This window comes from Centroberyx affinis, unplaced genomic scaffold (assembly GCF_046629955.1).
Source record: "Centroberyx affinis isolate AG114_WGS23_722 - 3 ecotype Tasmania unplaced genomic scaffold, CSIRO-AGI_Caff_v1 ptg001383l_1, whole genome shotgun sequence".
NCBI classification, from domain to species: Eukaryota; Metazoa; Chordata; class Actinopteri; order Beryciformes; family Berycidae; genus Centroberyx; species Centroberyx affinis.
In genome coordinates this window covers 26,396-43,528 of record NW_027279866.1, presented here as the reverse complement: position 1 = coordinate 43,528, position 17,133 = coordinate 26,396, and the positions used below count along the sequence as shown (strand labels likewise).

The following is a 17,133-nucleotide window of genomic DNA, read 5'->3' as shown; positions in this document are numbered from 1 at the left end:
AATTTTGTCAAGTTTGATGTTTGATAACCAACCATTTAATTGGAACCAAGCAATTGATAAAGCATTGAAAAATGTCAAAAAAATACATGGCTGCCTATGGTGAAAACGCACAAGTTTTTTCAAGCTTCCTGGTGATAGGTTTCTGCGAGACAAGATATATTTGTGTGGCCTAATGAGTGTGGTGGCGAAGGATTTTCATTGTTGCTTTTTTGTATAGCGTGTGATTAGAGATTAGAGTGACATAGTTGATTGCATTTGCTCTCTAGGCTTGGTCTCAAAGGCTCAATTTACATCTAGAAGCTAATAAATGGAGGCTGTTTTTTCTGTCTCTCTCATTAACATAGATGTTTTTAGAGACATAGATTAAGCATAGTCCAAGACCCTGAAACACAGATTTCTGGGGGCATTTTTTAGCGTCTGTAATTTTATGACAGACCTTGTTTCTGCTATTATGTTGAAACAGACAAACTCTCACATGAACATTACTATTAGGACTATTGCTACACAACAAAGCTGTGCAAACTGAGGCACTGAAAACCTTTGTTCCCTGTATTCAGTTGTTGCTTTTCAAGGTATTCTTTTTTGTCCCAATCACCTCAATTTCAGGGACATTTTATGAACTTACAGGGCCGTTTTCCCTCCATGCCCGTTTTAATTTCCTACCCTGTCTTACACGAAGAATTTACTTTCAGTGGAGATTTCTTACGGATTAGTTTTAATCCCTATCTTTGAAAGAACGAGTGTCTCCAATATTAGTTTTCAGTAAGAGAGGTTATGCTGTGTAGCCAAGATTATGAATCCCTCTCTTCTGAACATACAGTATATTTTAGGTAATTTGCCAATCATTTATGCCCAAATGGTGCAGACTGGCAATGGGTTTGAGGTGAGTGTGTGTCTGTGTGCCAGGAGGGTGTCTGCAGTGTCTCATCTGCTGCTCTAGGGGGCGCCATTTCTCTCCTTTATCTGCTAACTGGTAGTTCAACAAGCACAAAATTACACAGTAATGAAATTAGCTCCTGTCTGTTCACATGATCTGTAGGATTTTGTAGTAGCTGAGGAGGCTGTATGCCCTCCAGCAAGACTCTGTGACAACTTTGTGCCTGTTTACCATCACACCCAGTCGTCACAGTGGATGGCTGTGAAATAATGGAAAATACAAGATGTCTTGAGGTACCATTTACAGCAATGTGAAATAAAAAAAAACTCTGCTAAACTAAACAAAATCAGACAGAAAACAATGAGGTGATGTTATGAGCAGGCTGTCTTGGACAGTCTCTATCAGGACTGGACAATCCAAAGCAGATCAGCTCCTTTCAGAAGATGTTGCGAGGGGTTCTGGACCCTCTGACGATATGTGACACTGGCTACACAGGGCCACAACTAAGCCCTATCCATCTAGACTTTATAGGGCTGCTTGAATCACCACAGCCTGCTGCACCCGGAGTCTCTTGCCAACAGTCACGGCCCTTATCCTCTCCTCCCTTCTGTCTGCTCAGCTGCCCAGACAACAGAGACTGTGATGGCTTCTTGGTGTTGTTTCCACCTGCAGCACAGAACTACGTTTCCCATGACCACCCTCTGCCTTGCATATGTGCAACTTCCTGGAGGATAACGGTTTCAGCATCCAGTTACTGCTGCCAGTGTGTGTGTGTGGGGGGATGTGAGTGTGTGTGTGTGTGTGTGTGTTTGCGCACATGTGAGCAGTTTTCAGGCAGTATACTGTGAGTGATGTGTGTGTGTCTGTGTGTGTGTGTGTGTGTGTGTTCAGTCCAAGGACGTCTACTTCTCGTCCTCGTCCCCTTCGCTCATGCTACTTATGGAGGCGGACGCTCCTTTGGGGGAGGTCGGGGGTGAGGGTCGCGCGTTGTGCCAGCGGGACGGGGGAGACGGGGGGGAGGGAGAGCGCAGCGGGGACAGTTCCCGGGGGGGGCTGTTGCAGGGCGACTCTCGGGGAGACAAGGCGTAGGACAGCATGCGTCCACTGCGTTCCTGAAACACCTGTTTCTATGGAGGGGAGAGAGGATGGGTGTCAGTACTTTACTTACAGTACAAAGATCCACGTGTCATAAAGCTCTATCGTATTCTGAAAAGGTTAAACACCTTAGCACTACATAAGCCATGTATCAATAACATAATGTAACTTCAAATCAAATAGTGGCTAGATCTCTAACAACAGCCAGCGAATGTTATGTGGATGCGGTAAAGACAGTAAGACAGAATTTAAGTTGTAAATTCAGATTTGTAGCCTAAAATCTCATTGCTAGAATTACTAAAATATCACAAAATATATTACTAAAAATAGATATTGCATGTAGTAGAATGTGGTGACATGTTGGCATAGATACAAGCACTGGTGCAAGCATTTAAACATATCAAAAAATATGTGACATTAGCTACAGCACATCAGTGTCTTCATGGGCAAAGCTACTATAGACTAGCATGGCACCAAAGAGGAAATGTATTTTCTGACATCAACTATACCAGTAATATTTGTAGGCTATACATAGGCGATTGTATGTATACAATCAATTGAGCAACATCATTTTTTACAGAATACAGGTAAATTCTGTCACTTTTATGCAAACTAGGTACTGTGGATCTGCCAAAAAAAATAATGGCCTGTCTCTAATAAAAGGCCTGGTGCTCTCTTTTGTTGAGTTAAATGAAGGCCCGGACATTACTGAAGTTTTACGGAACACAAGTATAACAACATACATGATATGATATAATTTCACTGAAGGCATGTTTACTAGCTGAATGACACAGGAGAGGAAATCTATCAAGGTGGGAGAGAGTGTGACTGTGTGTGCAGACACTGACTGACTTACCCAAGTCCCATCGGGCCCGAAGAGTTCTAGGAAGTTGCCGATGAACTCTCTGGATTTCTCCTCCCACTTCTGGATGAGGTCGTGGCTCTTCTCCTCCACGCGGTAGACAAAATGTTTGCTCTTCTCCTCAACCGTGCGAACCTTCTCCTTCATGCGGTCCACTTGGTTCTGCAACCGGTACTTCTTCTCCTGGAGGGACAAACGTTGAGGGAAAGCCATTACAGCAATGTTACAACAACAAACACAACTTTTGCCAATTTTGTCTCTGTACCCAGACTAGTTAAGACATAAGAGGACTACAACCAATTTTGGGTCGCCAACTATGGTTTAAGACACCAGGTCCTGCCTGTCACAGTTAATTATTCTTCTCTGGGATCTATAAAGTTCATCTTATCTTACTGCAAGATGTTTTTTTACTCCATCAGACACAGTGAGAAGTGTCCCTCCAAGACAAGTTGTCTACGCAATGGTATTCCAAGGATTTTTCACCTCAACTTTCATAATGTGTAGATCAGCTGATTTAGGGTTAAACTCTTGCAGTGAGACCTTGTAATGCAAGTCTAAATACAAATTCATGTTTAGAAATCAGTGGTTTGTTGTTCAGTTAGAGAGAAAAGGAGGAATTACCATACTGCAAAGAAATGTTTCATTGCTTCTACTAGTTTTATTTTGTGTTTTACAGTGCTGTAATGCATGTTACTGCATGTTGAACCAAACTGAAAGTTGGACTCATTTCAGACGTATCCTGTTTTTAATAGTTAGAGTAATTATAACATGCAGTGTTAAACAGTACTTATAACATGTTGATTTGACCGTGCTCTTACATTGATGTAGCTGACGTTAAGCTCTTTGGCTGTGTAGCCACGCTGGAGGTTGCGGCGGGCGTAGACATCATAGTCCCTGACAATTCGGGTAATTAAGTCAGAGGTTGAGATTCCCTCTGTCCGCTGGGTGGGCACGAACATGCCTGACAGACAGAGAAAACACACACAATTAGATGAAAAAAACACACACACACTCATCAAAAGCTGCCATGCAGAGCATCACACACACACACACACACACTGACCTGCCTCCTTGATGTGTTTATAGACGTCCTCAGTTCCTGCTGAGGAGTATGGGATATCGTCATGAGCCACAAAATCGATCTGAGAAACAATCAAAGGACATGTTGCACTGGCAGACACACACAAGGTATGAAACTCTCACATGGAACATAATTCACTTAAGTTAGAGATACAGGCACAAAAAGGGTTTGGTCATAAACACACATGACAAAAAGCCTTGGAGGCCTCGTGCACAGTTAAACTCTCACATGAACACACGTACACAACCACACACACACACAAACACACACACACCTTGTGTTTCTCAAGGAAGTCGGGTGTGAGGGTCCAGGGTGCGTCTCTCACCACCTCGTCGACATAGCGACAGTGTCTCAGCGCCTCGTAGCGTTCATCCTCTGTCATGACTGTGAAACCCTTGTATTTATGGGTCAGCTCATCACTGCACACTGTTGTCCACACACACACACACACACACACACAGAGCATAAGTTAACCATGTCAGTTACAGAATTGTAGATGGGTTGTTTTCAGTATTGGTGTGTGTGTGTGTGTGTGTGTGTGTGTGTGTGTGTGTGTGTGTGCACATGTGTGAGTGTGAGTAAGCGTCTATGTGAGAATGTGTGTGTGTCAGGTGTGTCTGTCCTACCTCCTACTATCAGGTAGGTGTTAGGGAAGAGGTTCTTGGCCTGCATGAGAGCGCGAGCGTGGCCGGAGTGGAACAGGTCAAAGATGCCGTCTGCATAGACTCTGACTGGCCGGTCCACTGATAACACACAGCAACACAACAACACAGTCAGAGACAAACAATACTACTATAATGACAACAGTGATAGTAATGTGTGGGAGTGGGGTACTACTAGTAGTAGTAGTAGCAGTAGTATGGGTAGTAGTATTAGTAGCTGTAGTAGTAGTAGTAGCAGCAGCAGCAGTAGTAGCAGTAGTAGCAGCAGCAGCAGTAGTAGTAGCAGTAGTAGTAGTAGTAGTAGTAGCAGTAGTAGTAGTAGTAGTAGTAGTAGTAGTGGAATATTCGAATCAAAGCAGGGCACAGCTGGTTGAGTTGTGTTGTTGAGGTGATTGAACAGAGCAGGAAGTATGAGAATAGCATGGATGGAAGGTGAGAGGAGGAAGAAGGCAGAGTGAGAGGTGATAAAAATAAAGAAGGAAAGGAGGAGGAGGAGGGAACAGGAGGAGGAGGAAGGGGAGTAGGGGAAGGAGGGGGAGGAAAGGAAGGAGGGGGAGGTGGGGAAGGAGGAGGAGGAGGGGGAGGAGGTGTACCTGGAGTGCCTCTGCGGGCTTGAGCGATGGTGAGTTTCTCATGAGGGGCGCGACAATCACAACTGGTCTCCCTGGCAAAGATGGCAGGCTCTGTCAGAGTCTGAGAGAGAGGGGGGGGGGTTAACTCTAGATAGATAGATAGATAGATAGATAGATAGATAGATAGATAGATAGATAGATAGATAGATCGATAGATAGATAGACATCTCAAACACCTAGCAGCAAATGCGCACATCAAGTCCCATGATGAAACACTTAAAACACAGGACAGAAGGTGTGAAACAGACAAATGACGAGAGAAGAGAAGGTACTGGGAAAAGTCCGAGCGACGAAGAGAGAGAGGGAGGGAAGGAGGGAGGGAGGAGGGAGGGAAAAGCAATAACATTAATGTTCCGCCCTCCAGTTACAGTAACGTCCATTAAAGTATTGACCAGAGTTGGTGCCAGCTCCATATTGGGACTATCGATTGTGAGACAGACAGAGCTGCACTCAGTGCTATTGATCACTAGGTGTGTGTGAGCGGGTATGTATATCTGTGCATACGTGTGTACACAGTAGCATGTGTGTGGCAGAGAAATAATTGCTATTGATCTGTTGTCGAAGGCCTCTGAGGAATTAACACAACTAAAATGGAGGGGAAGACAAAGATGGAAGAGGCCCAGGTGTAGGTGACTTCCTGTTTTAAAACCAGACACGGAACACAATTCTTACTCAGTTTCAGACAATTACAACTAAATAAAGCTATGCCAAGCCCATAGGTCATGTTGTCCTTTGCCTCATTGACAAACAGGGAGGGAGAGTGGGATGGATACATAGACAGATAGAGCAAAAGAATCAGTGAGTGAGAGAGAAAGGGAGAGAAGATGGGGAGACAAAAAATCTAAGACAAGATCTAAGATCTAAGATGAATAAAGTGGAGAGCACTATGAGAAAGAATGACAGACGGAGAGAGAGAGAGAGAGAGAAAGACAGAGAGAAATGGGGAGAAAGACAGACAGGGAGCGAGAGAGAATGACAAGACAGGTACAGGGAAAGCACATTCTTGGATGTCACATTTGAACTTTTACTTGAAATGGGCAATTTGAGGTTACATCTGGTTAAAGTCTTGTAGTGTGAGCCTGCCTGAAAAAAAAACACATTTATGTGCCATCTGTTGACTACTGGGAACATTCACTCAATCTCATTCACACCAATACAAGAGAAGCACAACAGCGCAGAGACCTGGGGGAGTGTGAGAGGAGGATGAAAAAAAAATGGATACTGAAACAGATTCAGTCTCTATGGACAAGACAGACAGCTGAGGTATCCTATAGCAGTAAAAATAGCATCAAAACCAGTCTGGCATGACCAGAGGGGATAACTCCTGTCCCATGAGAACAGATAGGGCCAAACCAAAGAACTCAGAGGGAGAGAGGTGGCCTTCACACTCAAATCTCAAATCAGCGGGCAGTTTAGCTGGTATACATACTACAAATGGCTGCCATAGACTGTTCAGTAATGCTGTTATGGAAATAAGTAGTGGTTTGGAGAATGAGACTCAGACAGGTGATTTGTTGCCACTGACAGAAAGGGAGGGGAGTTCCAGCCTGGAGCTGAAGGGAGGGAGAGGGATTTTTCGGAGCTGCAGCATTAGAATGCAGGGACGCTGTATTACAAGCTTCCAGTGGGGAAAATTTCTGACTTTGAATGGAACGCAACATAAAAAGTGTCACCGCCAACTCAGTCTGTGTCATCACTTATTTTGAGTTTCAATGAAACGTACTGCACAACATAATACAAGTGTTGTCTGCAACATATCTCTCTGTTTCGTTTGTCAGACTGCTGCACAGCCATAAACAAGTGTCTTGATTCAAGGTCACAAAATGCTAACAGGCCAGGAATTATGCTGAGTAGTTTTATCATCAAAATGCCAAAACTATACTGTAGCTAACAAGCTAATGTAATCATCCAGTACTCTGAGTCTTGGAGAATTATTGACAAACTTCAATATGGAATGGAATATTCATTACTATGCATACAATCCTGTAACCCTGTAAGCCGAATGCATTGGTTTTTAACATGTCAGTTTTCCTCTGTGAGTACCTGAATTATTTCATTCTTTTGGTTTATACACCTTGGAGGAGCTGTGAGGCTATGGCAGATCTTTTGCCCTTTGCACCTTTCAGCACCACAAATACACAAAGCTTTTCAAAAAATGTTTCCCAACAGGAGAATACGCTTACGTCACAATATGCAACTTGCTTTGGTTAGCCGTAGTTAGCGGGTTAGCATTTTAGTGGTTTAAGACGAGTGTGTTTCAATGGTCGTGCAACTGTCTCTCAAAAATAAGAGCAAAATATGTGATAGCAGCCAAGACAAAGATGTTGTATGTATTGTCGGAATACATGAAAAGTCATAGGACATGAAGATGTGAACTTTAACATTGCAGTTAATGGGAAGTCTCCTCATGGTGTCTACCTTCCCCTTATTTCCAGTCATGTCCTTCCCCTCTGTTTTTATGGATTAGATTACTTGACTAACATTTCAGTGCCAGTCATGTTAAACATTTCAACTTTCAAGCTCTCATGCACTGTCCATCTGTGAAATAATGCCCATTTTCAGCACAGAAATATCAAAATCCAGTGGGAACCCTCAGATCGCTGACATGGTACAGTATGGGCAGAACAGAGAGCAGCCAGCGGGACGTGCTGAGGTAACATCATCACCCATGATTCCCTGGGCAAGGTGAGAACAGAGGGGGTAGCTGACAGACAGTCAGTGAAGAGCAGATGGCCAAGCTTAGACTGGCTTAGACGGACAGGCCACGAGCCGGCAGCCTATCAGGACGGCCAGAGTGAGCGTGCTCAGTAAAGCCCGCTCTGGCACAAGCAAGGAACATCTGGCGTAAGAAGGATTAAGCAGAATAAAAGAGGAACACTAGGAACATAGGAACTGAATAAACAACAGCAGCAAAGACGGGGTGGCGGCTCGGAAGGACAGAGAGGACAGGAGGAGCAGGGAGGAGAGGAACAACCTACAGGAGGGGCAAGGATGGACAGTTTGGGGGAGACAGGAACATGAGAGGCGGGAAGAATCACTCTCCAGGAGTAGAGAGAGGATATGAGATAGATGGAGAGAATATCCAAATACAGGAGGCTGGCATCACCCCTTCTCTCTGTCCTGGCAGTGGTGAATCTTGAGTTTTGGGAGCCCTAGGCAAAGAACATTCTTGGGGCCCCCCTATGCTGGCAAATAATCTGATAACATAGACTATAGGCCGACTCAATGAACAAACTTGTCCTTATGTCTACTTCTTTAGAAAGCATCGGCTCACAAGATACTAAAATCTAAATATTAATAAGAGCACACGGGTAAAATTTGTATATTCATCTGCATATTCATATTCTCTCTCTCTCTCATTCTCTCTCACACACGCACACACACATGTCGAAGCTTCCCGCCAACAAGTGACCGCACCAGAAGTCCTACAGCCTTTTCAAATCATTGTGTGCATTCAACTAAATTATCATGCAAAGTTGGCCTAACTGACAAAAATGAACCCGGGGCAGGATCTTTACTGATGGAATACCTTTCTAAAGCAAGTTTCAAGTCTCTGCAAGTTGATTTTCGTACCGTAAGGAAATGAATGGAAACAAATGGCTGCCTAGGAGGAAAAACACATTCAAACATATGAAAATGTATGGTATGCTTTGGAAAATGGTGGGTAATGTAAAGTATACCTGCAATGTAGTTAATGGGCTAAAGAAAGTCATTATTTAGACTACTTCTGCTGTTAACATGGGTTTAGATCGACAATATTTATTGGCCCAATGAACGCAAGAAGCACAATTGTTTGTGAGTAATGTGTAATATATTACTGTTTTCCAGTAAAAACAACCTCAACACTGGAGCCAACACAGCCAAACCTTTTCTCACATTTGCCTGGATAACTGAAATCCTGTTTTTAGAGATATATGCAAACAAATGAGCTGTACAGTCTGGCCACACACTCTCAGAACCTGTTTTCTCATTTAAAGGCTGTACTGCAGCTCTCTCATAACACTATAGCACCTGTCCTCTATTGTATAATTCTTCAACACTTTTTTTTCTTTAACAATCCAGCAAACAAGATTGCAGTTAGCCAGATAGCTCATGAATATAAAACTTCTGTTTTTTTAAAAATGCATTCCATAACTTCATTCCAATTATTTTGAAATGATCCACACAGCCTTTTACTTGCTCTCTTTTTATCTCTTAAATTCTCCTCTTCTTTCTTTTTTGTGCTAGACATGTTTCAATTGTAGAAGAGCTGCGGGCCGGTGACACGTCGCTTCAGCGGGACATTCATGCCCTTTCATCAGTGTCCACTGTGTGACCCCCTCGAACATGGGAGCGAACACACACACGCATACACGCACATACACACGCACACACACACACACACACACAGTCAATGCCAATTCCTCCAAGCCTTCTCAAACTGTCCTCCTTCCAATACCCTTTGTGCACACACACACACACATACATATACACACAAACACACACACACACACACACACACTGTCCACTCAGCATTCTGAGCATCTCACATAGGCACATGGTACAGGGGATCTGTTTCGTAACAGCAGAGCAAGCAAGCCCCTTTGTCTTCCTCTCTCTCTCTCTCCCCCTCTCTCTCAAACACACACACACACACACACACACACACACACACACTGTGAGACATGTAGGCCTATGCACAGGCACACACAAACACACACAAATACCCTACCGTCCGCGGATGGGGGCAGGTGTGTTCAAGCTCCTCCATTATTCCCAAAGACTCATGGGATACGGCTGTGGTCCCCCTGTATGTGACTCAGCATCAGTGAGACGATGCCTCTCTCCTCACTCTGTCTCTTTCTCCTCCCTCTGTACCCCCGCCCACTCTCCGCTGTGCCTCTCTGTCTGTCCTCTCCTCCTCCTCCTCCTCCTCCTCCCTTTAGCAGACTGATCCCTTGCTCCAGAGAGGAGGAGGAGGAGGAAGTGAAGAGCTCTCACTCTGCCCTTATTTCTGGGCACCACAAACGTCATGGAGTCTGCTCTCAATACATTAACGGAAAAGTTGTAGGTATCTTCCATTAAAAACATCTAGGGTTTATTTGAACCATATCACACCCAAGCTGTATGTGTTAAGTAATACGTCTGTTTTGCTTATCTCTGTTGCCGATTGACCCAACACAGTAGTGTATAGAGGCTTTGCAGTTGCATCACAAATCTCCTAGCAACCACGCCTGGCACCATCATGGAGGTCAACTGGTGAATTGGCCGTACACAAATAATGGCTAAATATATAACACCTGGGAAATAAAAATCACAAGACATCTGAAAAAGATTGTTGTGGTGTGGGTGAAGGTCAATAATGTTATGAAAATGGTATGAGTAAAAGTGAATAGTGTGATATGATTGATTTGTTTCCAAATTTAGAAACGGTCTTGTCTTTAGCCCTAGACTCTACTCCAAAATGGTTTGATAGCTAACAAGCTGACATTATCTAAAATACAAAATCAATCAGATGTATCAGTGGGGAAATGAGCAGTTCCCAGATGTTAGCCTCTGCTCTTGTGCACTTCAAAATTTATGCTCTGGTTTGCTGATTTCCAAGAAATAACTGAATTCTTCTTTTGGCTCCAGCATTGAGACCCTCGTTCTCTCCGTTTTTACCTCAGCTATCTCCCTCTCTAATACTTTGTAGACATTGCTTTGATCCCATATCATGGTTCCCTTCACAGTGAAGACACTTTGTCTCACCATCTTCGCCACATCAACTATATAAATAATAGGAATCTTATCCTGCATAATAACATGATCATCATCCTGATCTAGGCCTGGCATCTAAGTTGGTGTTTCTGTATCCCATGAAAACTCTCATGATCCAAGTAAACATTGCCAAGTAATTGTCCCTCAAATTGCAAGAAAATTAAATTTCCCTTTTTGACTCAAACAAATTACCTTATCAACATAGCCACAAAAACTCTTTCAGCTTGCTTGAATCTTTCAGCACTGACCGACATGAGCTGTCGGTCGGCTCTCTCCCCCTCCCTCCCTCTCTTTTTCCCTATTCTCCCTGGAAATTTACACCGCTCTGAACGAGTGAGCAACAGAAAAACAGCTGTATCCCTGGCACTACAATGTTTTGTTGGCACTGTCCAAGGTCCTGAAGAGATGACAAATCAACTGGGACTCCCTTTGCAGTAAAGTGAAATTTAAAACAAAATGTAATGAACGTTGCCCTTTGGACCACCATTCTCTATTTACTTGGAGCTCATATTTAAACAAGCAAGTTGAAACATCTTCTATTATCAAATGGGCTGAGAGGATTCATGCTCTTTCTTGGAAATAAGGCTTAGGCTACATTACTTCAAATTCTCTCACAAGGTAGGCTGTACATTATGAAGTTTGAATGTTCGTCATGTTGAGGTCTAACTTGAATCTTAGTGTTTCTGCTCACTGGACGAATGTATTAAAGAAATGTGCAGGCACTATCAGTTGGATGCTAATGAATTTATTCACTGGGAAAAAAAAGTTATTGTTTACATGTGGATTTTTAAACTGAAGATGACTGGGAATCAGATGTGGGCTGCTGATGGAAAGGCATTTCTGTCTTCTGTGGTTAGCGAGCCTGACACATCGTCTTGCAGGTGACTTTGTTCGGCTCCAATATTTGGCAGGTCTGCAGTTGAAGCCTCTGCTTTTGGAGCCAATGGATCAGCCTAAAAAGAACAAGAAAGCCTTAAAACATATTATGGTACTTAAAATAATAATACATCCCATATGTCATTGGTTCAAAGTAGGATAACATTTTCACAGACAGAATCCTCTATTAGAGATACTGAATGATACTGAGATACTCTACTGTTCTAACATTCTATGTATATGTTTTACTTATGTTTTGCATATGTTTGCATACTTTTTAGAAATCTACTATTCATATGTCTTTAGCTTAACTGTTAACTAGTTTGACTACTTTAATTAGCATAAAGATTCAAGTGCAAATTACATTTCGCCTGAATATGTGGAAGGGCCAACAGAGCCGAGAAGAATGCAGACTTTGAAGCCAGTTTTTGATCCTTGCTCTCAGGCAGCAAAGTGTTTGGGTTTGGTGCGTTGGTGTCCTGGTGTAGACTGGTGAGGACTTTGTCTACGGCTTTGACCTCCTGGATGACTGGATGCCGGATCTGCTGAGTCAGACCAGATGCAGCCTGGAGATCCCTGGCTTCATGGAGCAGAGTAATAGGAGCCTTGAGGTCAACAGTCTTACACACATGAGCAAGGCTTGATGACACTGGGGCCTTGACCTCTTCATTCAGGCTGGTGGTAGCCTTGGCCTCCTGGATCGGACTGGTCACAGCATGATCCTCCTGTGCGGTGATACTGCTGTCAGGCCCAGCATAGAGCACAGTAGTGACATTTGTTTTGGCATCACATTCTACATCTTTATGCAGGACACGTGGCACTTTTATCAGTTGGATCAATGCTCGCACAAAAGTCGATTATGTCTTCCTTGAGGACAGCGTGGTCTTGGCCCTCTTCCTCCTTTTGCAAGCCCAGGAAGGACTGCATGAAGTCAGAATCCACTCTGACTACTGGCTCCCAAACATCAGGGCCATGGGCTGAAGAGCAGTCAACCTCAAATCTAGAATAGTCTGACGCGTGAGCAACAAAGTCCTTTTCACCAAGTACTTCTTTGTCCAAAGCTAGGAGGGATTTCATCATTTCAGAGTCAGCCTCGACCACTGGCTCCCAGTCATCAAGTCGGTCCGGAGTAGGCCCACAGGTGAGAAGCAGTCGACCATAAACTCAGATTCATCAGACGGAAGAGCACAGAAGTACTTCTCACCAAGTGCCTTCTTGTAGTATTCATACATGCGGTCGTCATGTTCAGGGCCACTGAACCTCCCAATGATCTTCTTCCATGGAAGAAGTGTCTCTATTTTCCATAGCCAAGAGATTTTTGTACGCTAAGGAGTCTGTGCTAACTGCTGGTTCCCAAAAGTGGAGACTGTCAAGTCCACAGATGGTTCTGGAGCCCACAGTGGGCTGAGAGAATGGGGACAGAGCACAGTTCATCTCAGCAGCATGTCCAGAGATAGAGGCTGGAGCATAAACATATTGACTCTTTTGCCAAGGTGAGAGTGATGAATTCATCCTTGTCATCTTTGAGGGCATTGAGTTGAGTGACTAGATCCATCCATGCTGAAAGAAATGAGAAAAACTAAGTCAGCATGTTAGCAAAAAACATAGAGTTAAAGTTATAAAACAGTTAGCGGTAAAACTTTATTTTGATAGTCCATGTTGATACTTTGGGTAATTTGCCTACTTGCTGCATCTTTACAGACTGTGCAACCCTAAACCTGAGCCTAAACCTTGAGTATCAGCAATGGACTTTCCAAATGAAGTGTGACCCATTTAGCTTCATCTTTTTGCATATAGACTATAGTTGAAACAAATTATCCTGACAGTAACAAGTGCCGCAACAAACAAAAATAACTTGCACATCCTGTGTGAAAGTTACTGGCAAGAAAGTTACTGGCTAATAGATCTATTTAAAAAAGAACAATAGATTTGTCTTACCTGGATGGAAATGCCCCTCCATAATTGCTGTTTGTTTGTTTTAATAAATGAAATAGTAACAGTTTGACTATGACAATAGAAAATTGCTGTTTCTTTCAGGATGGTAGAGCGAAGACTGACCCACAGTTACGCTCTGCTGTCTGCATCTGAGTTCAGTTCTGGTGTCCATTGTTAAAATCAGTCTGACCTCTGACCTCAGCACACATCCCATCAGACCAGAGGGGCTTCTGAAGGGAAATGCTGCACTAATTAAATATATATACAAAATAAATATAATATATTGAATTCCATAGATCAATTAGGCAATGGAAGTTTGAAAATTAGGGGAGAAAATACAAAACAATAGTAGTTGCTTTATACTGTCAATAGGTCTACAGATGGTTGTTGAGAGAGAAAACTGAAACCACATTTATGATAATAATAATAATAATAATAATAATAATAATAATAATGATAAAAGGCCCTCCTAAACAAAAAGGTTCTGAGGCTTTCCCCGCACATTCCCCAATGATACCAGTATTTCACCGCTATAGTGGCCCACTTTGTTTCCCTGAGGCTTTTTCCCCCATAATGGATTTATGGTCTGATTCATGCTCATTATTGTTAAATAGTATTATTTTTTCTGTAAGGTCCTATCAAATGTTTGTTAAAAATATTTTAAGATGTTTGATCTCAAAACAGAAGAAAATAAACATAATAAAGAAAAGTGTTGAATGCTAACCCTGCAATATTGCTCAACTGTCTCATACTTACAGCACCTGAAAACCCAAATCATGAAAGGTTTTACATGCTACATTTGCTATTCTAATAGACTTTTTACGAGGCGAACCGGTCATTTTTTTTAATTTGTTGAGTGATTCATCTTTTTAAATATACGATCTTTGCTTGCTCCCACACCAGCAGCCATTGCCAACAGCGATGCACCTCTCGCCATGGCGACGGGAAAGAGGAGAGAGATCCAAGAAGGGACCAATCAGACAACAGCTACAGCAGTCTCATTTGTATAAACGGTCAGGATTGGTTGAGCTGCACATAGCACCATCAGTGAGAAACGGCACTGAGCATCACTGTATGTCTGCGACTAGATTTACAGTTAGTGCCTGTTCCCTTAACCCTGCATGAAATAGTCTATATAGATGTTTTTGGATGTTTTTGCGGGCCTATTATATGGTTAATTTACTCCTATAAGGCTTTGGCATTCTGAACGGATGGAAACTATTAATACAATGACACTGACTAGGCTACAAAACAGTTAGTAGCACAAAATTCTCATTTAGGGCTAGGCTACACTTAAAAGTCCCCTAGTGGTAACCATAAAAAGTGACAGCAAATATGTTATCACAATCTAGGTGAATAGGGGTCATCAAGTACCGTAACTTCTCTGTCAAAATATGGCTGCTTGTGTACAGTGTTTCTAGATGTAACACTTTCTTTAATACGACTATCACATCCAACTTTGGGTGTCAAATTAAACAGAATGTCCTATATACGAGAGAGTAACTGAACTGCTGATAAATTAACAGTTTGATGTGTCAGAATAGGTGCATATAACAGAGGCATTACAGAAAGAAGAAAGTCTTTGCTAATTCCCACCATACTGGAGCACCAAACTTTGGCATGAAACATCTAGAAAGTTTTGAACAACTTTGAGTCAACAGGCCGTCATGGCGCGCCAGTTTTTTGAGACTAGACCTAGACTAATGCAAGCGACTGGACTAAAATATAGCTACAGAATGTTATGAAAAGTCAAAGTTTGTTTTGAGAGAAGACGGTGCTGGCTTACCTCGAATGGCCCTCTTCTGCAGCAGTGAGGCGCAGCAGCTGTATAACCAGAGTGCGCTCTGGTTCGTCGTTGTTTCACCATGGTGTCCGTCCAAACAATGTACAGTGTGAATATAGATATTTGTCCGTCACTTGCTTGCCTGTCTGGTGGTCAGTTTGCTATTCAGTCCAAGACAGGAGGCGGTGCTTTCTGTCTGTGGTCCAGCACAGCGTGCAAGTGCAGCAGAGCGACGAGAGCCCGTCTGCCCGGTCTGTCCCAGTAAGACAGGGGCAGATCAGCTGTTCACCAGTGATGAGCTGCGACAACAGCGGGCCTCAACAAGCATACACAGACCTCACAGGCAGTACATCATGTTGGCTACTAGGCTACCATTCATAAACCCTTGTTGTATTATTCTAGACTAGGCCTTTAAAATGTGATATGCAACATGTTGCAATCTTGAAGACTGAAACAAAGAAATAAGAACTTGTCTACTTTCAAAAACAAAATTGTATTGTAATAAAAATAATAATAATAAGGTACGGTAAGATAAATTGAAACAATTAGCCTACTACTAGCCTAACTAATAAAACTATTATAGTGATACCATAGGGGTTAAAACAAAGTATGATAAGGTCGCTGTAAACTCACTATTGAGCAGCTACACTGTAAATCCATATTGGAGAAAGATCAAATGATTATTGTTAGGGTATAAAAAGCCAACTTTTTTTCCTTTTTTTTTTTTTTTACTTATAGTGTTGTATGACTGTCCTAATAATAACTTTATGCGGCGATGTACCTTGTAATATTGTATACAATATTAACAATACAAATTGAACTAAAAAAAACTAGGCTGCGGGGATGGAGGACAAAACAGCCTTTGTGTTTTCCCTTGTTGGACGCACTGTAGTGTCTCTGTGGCCCCTACAGCTCGCCCCAGCGCGCTTTCATCCTCCAATCTGGGACAGGAATCTTTTGTGTACACTCAAAAGTCCCGCCAGGTCGCTATGGAAACAAGCTTCATTAGGATAAGCAGGCAACACTTATCCTGAAACACTTCCAGTGCATCCCTGAATGCAGACGAGCAGGCACACTTTGAGAAATCTGCGCTACTCACTTCTGGGCCTGGCAGTGATGCGGCGAAACCAGAATACCCGTATGAAAAAGAACTATAGTAATCCTATAATACATTTTAGAAGTATACTATACAAATATCACAGCAAATCCATAGGGATATTATTGCGATACCTTGGGAGATATGATAGGCATACGATAAAGTCACCATTTGGTACCACAGACACACTACAAGTCCCTATAGGAATATTATAGGAACATTATGATAATTTTCGTTAGGGATATAATAGTCATGATTTGTGTAAGCCCCAAGGTGCGTGAGTGTGCGTGTGAGTATGTGAACAGGAGTTTTTGCTGTTTGTCTAGTGCTATTTCTTGTTATGATAAATATATCACACTGACAACACAGCCAAATACACAGCAATAATATTAATGGTATGGGGTTTATGGTATGGTTCTAGCAGTAAAATAAATTCTGACATTACACAACACTGCCATCATGCGGAAAGAAAGGAACTAGCGTCTCGGATTTATC

The 17,133-nt window shown here is 42.6% G+C and overlaps 1 protein-coding gene across 1 annotated transcript; it reads right to left on the bottom strand.

Moving 5' to 3' along the window:
- Positions 1-1,779: 1,779 nt before the first annotated feature.
- Positions 1,780-9,959, bottom strand: pcyt1ba (phosphate cytidylyltransferase 1B, choline a). Its single transcript, XM_071526072.1, has 8 exons — positions 9,921-9,959; positions 5,171-5,270; positions 4,542-4,658; positions 4,190-4,341; positions 3,898-3,976; positions 3,653-3,795; positions 2,829-3,017; positions 1,780-2,004 (listed from the first exon to the last, which is right to left on the bottom strand). The coding sequence occupies exons 1-8, from the start codon at positions 9,957-9,959 to the stop codon at positions 1,780-1,782; spliced, it is 1,044 nt and encodes a 347-aa protein (XP_071382173.1).
- Positions 9,960-17,133: the final 7,174 nt, after the last annotated feature.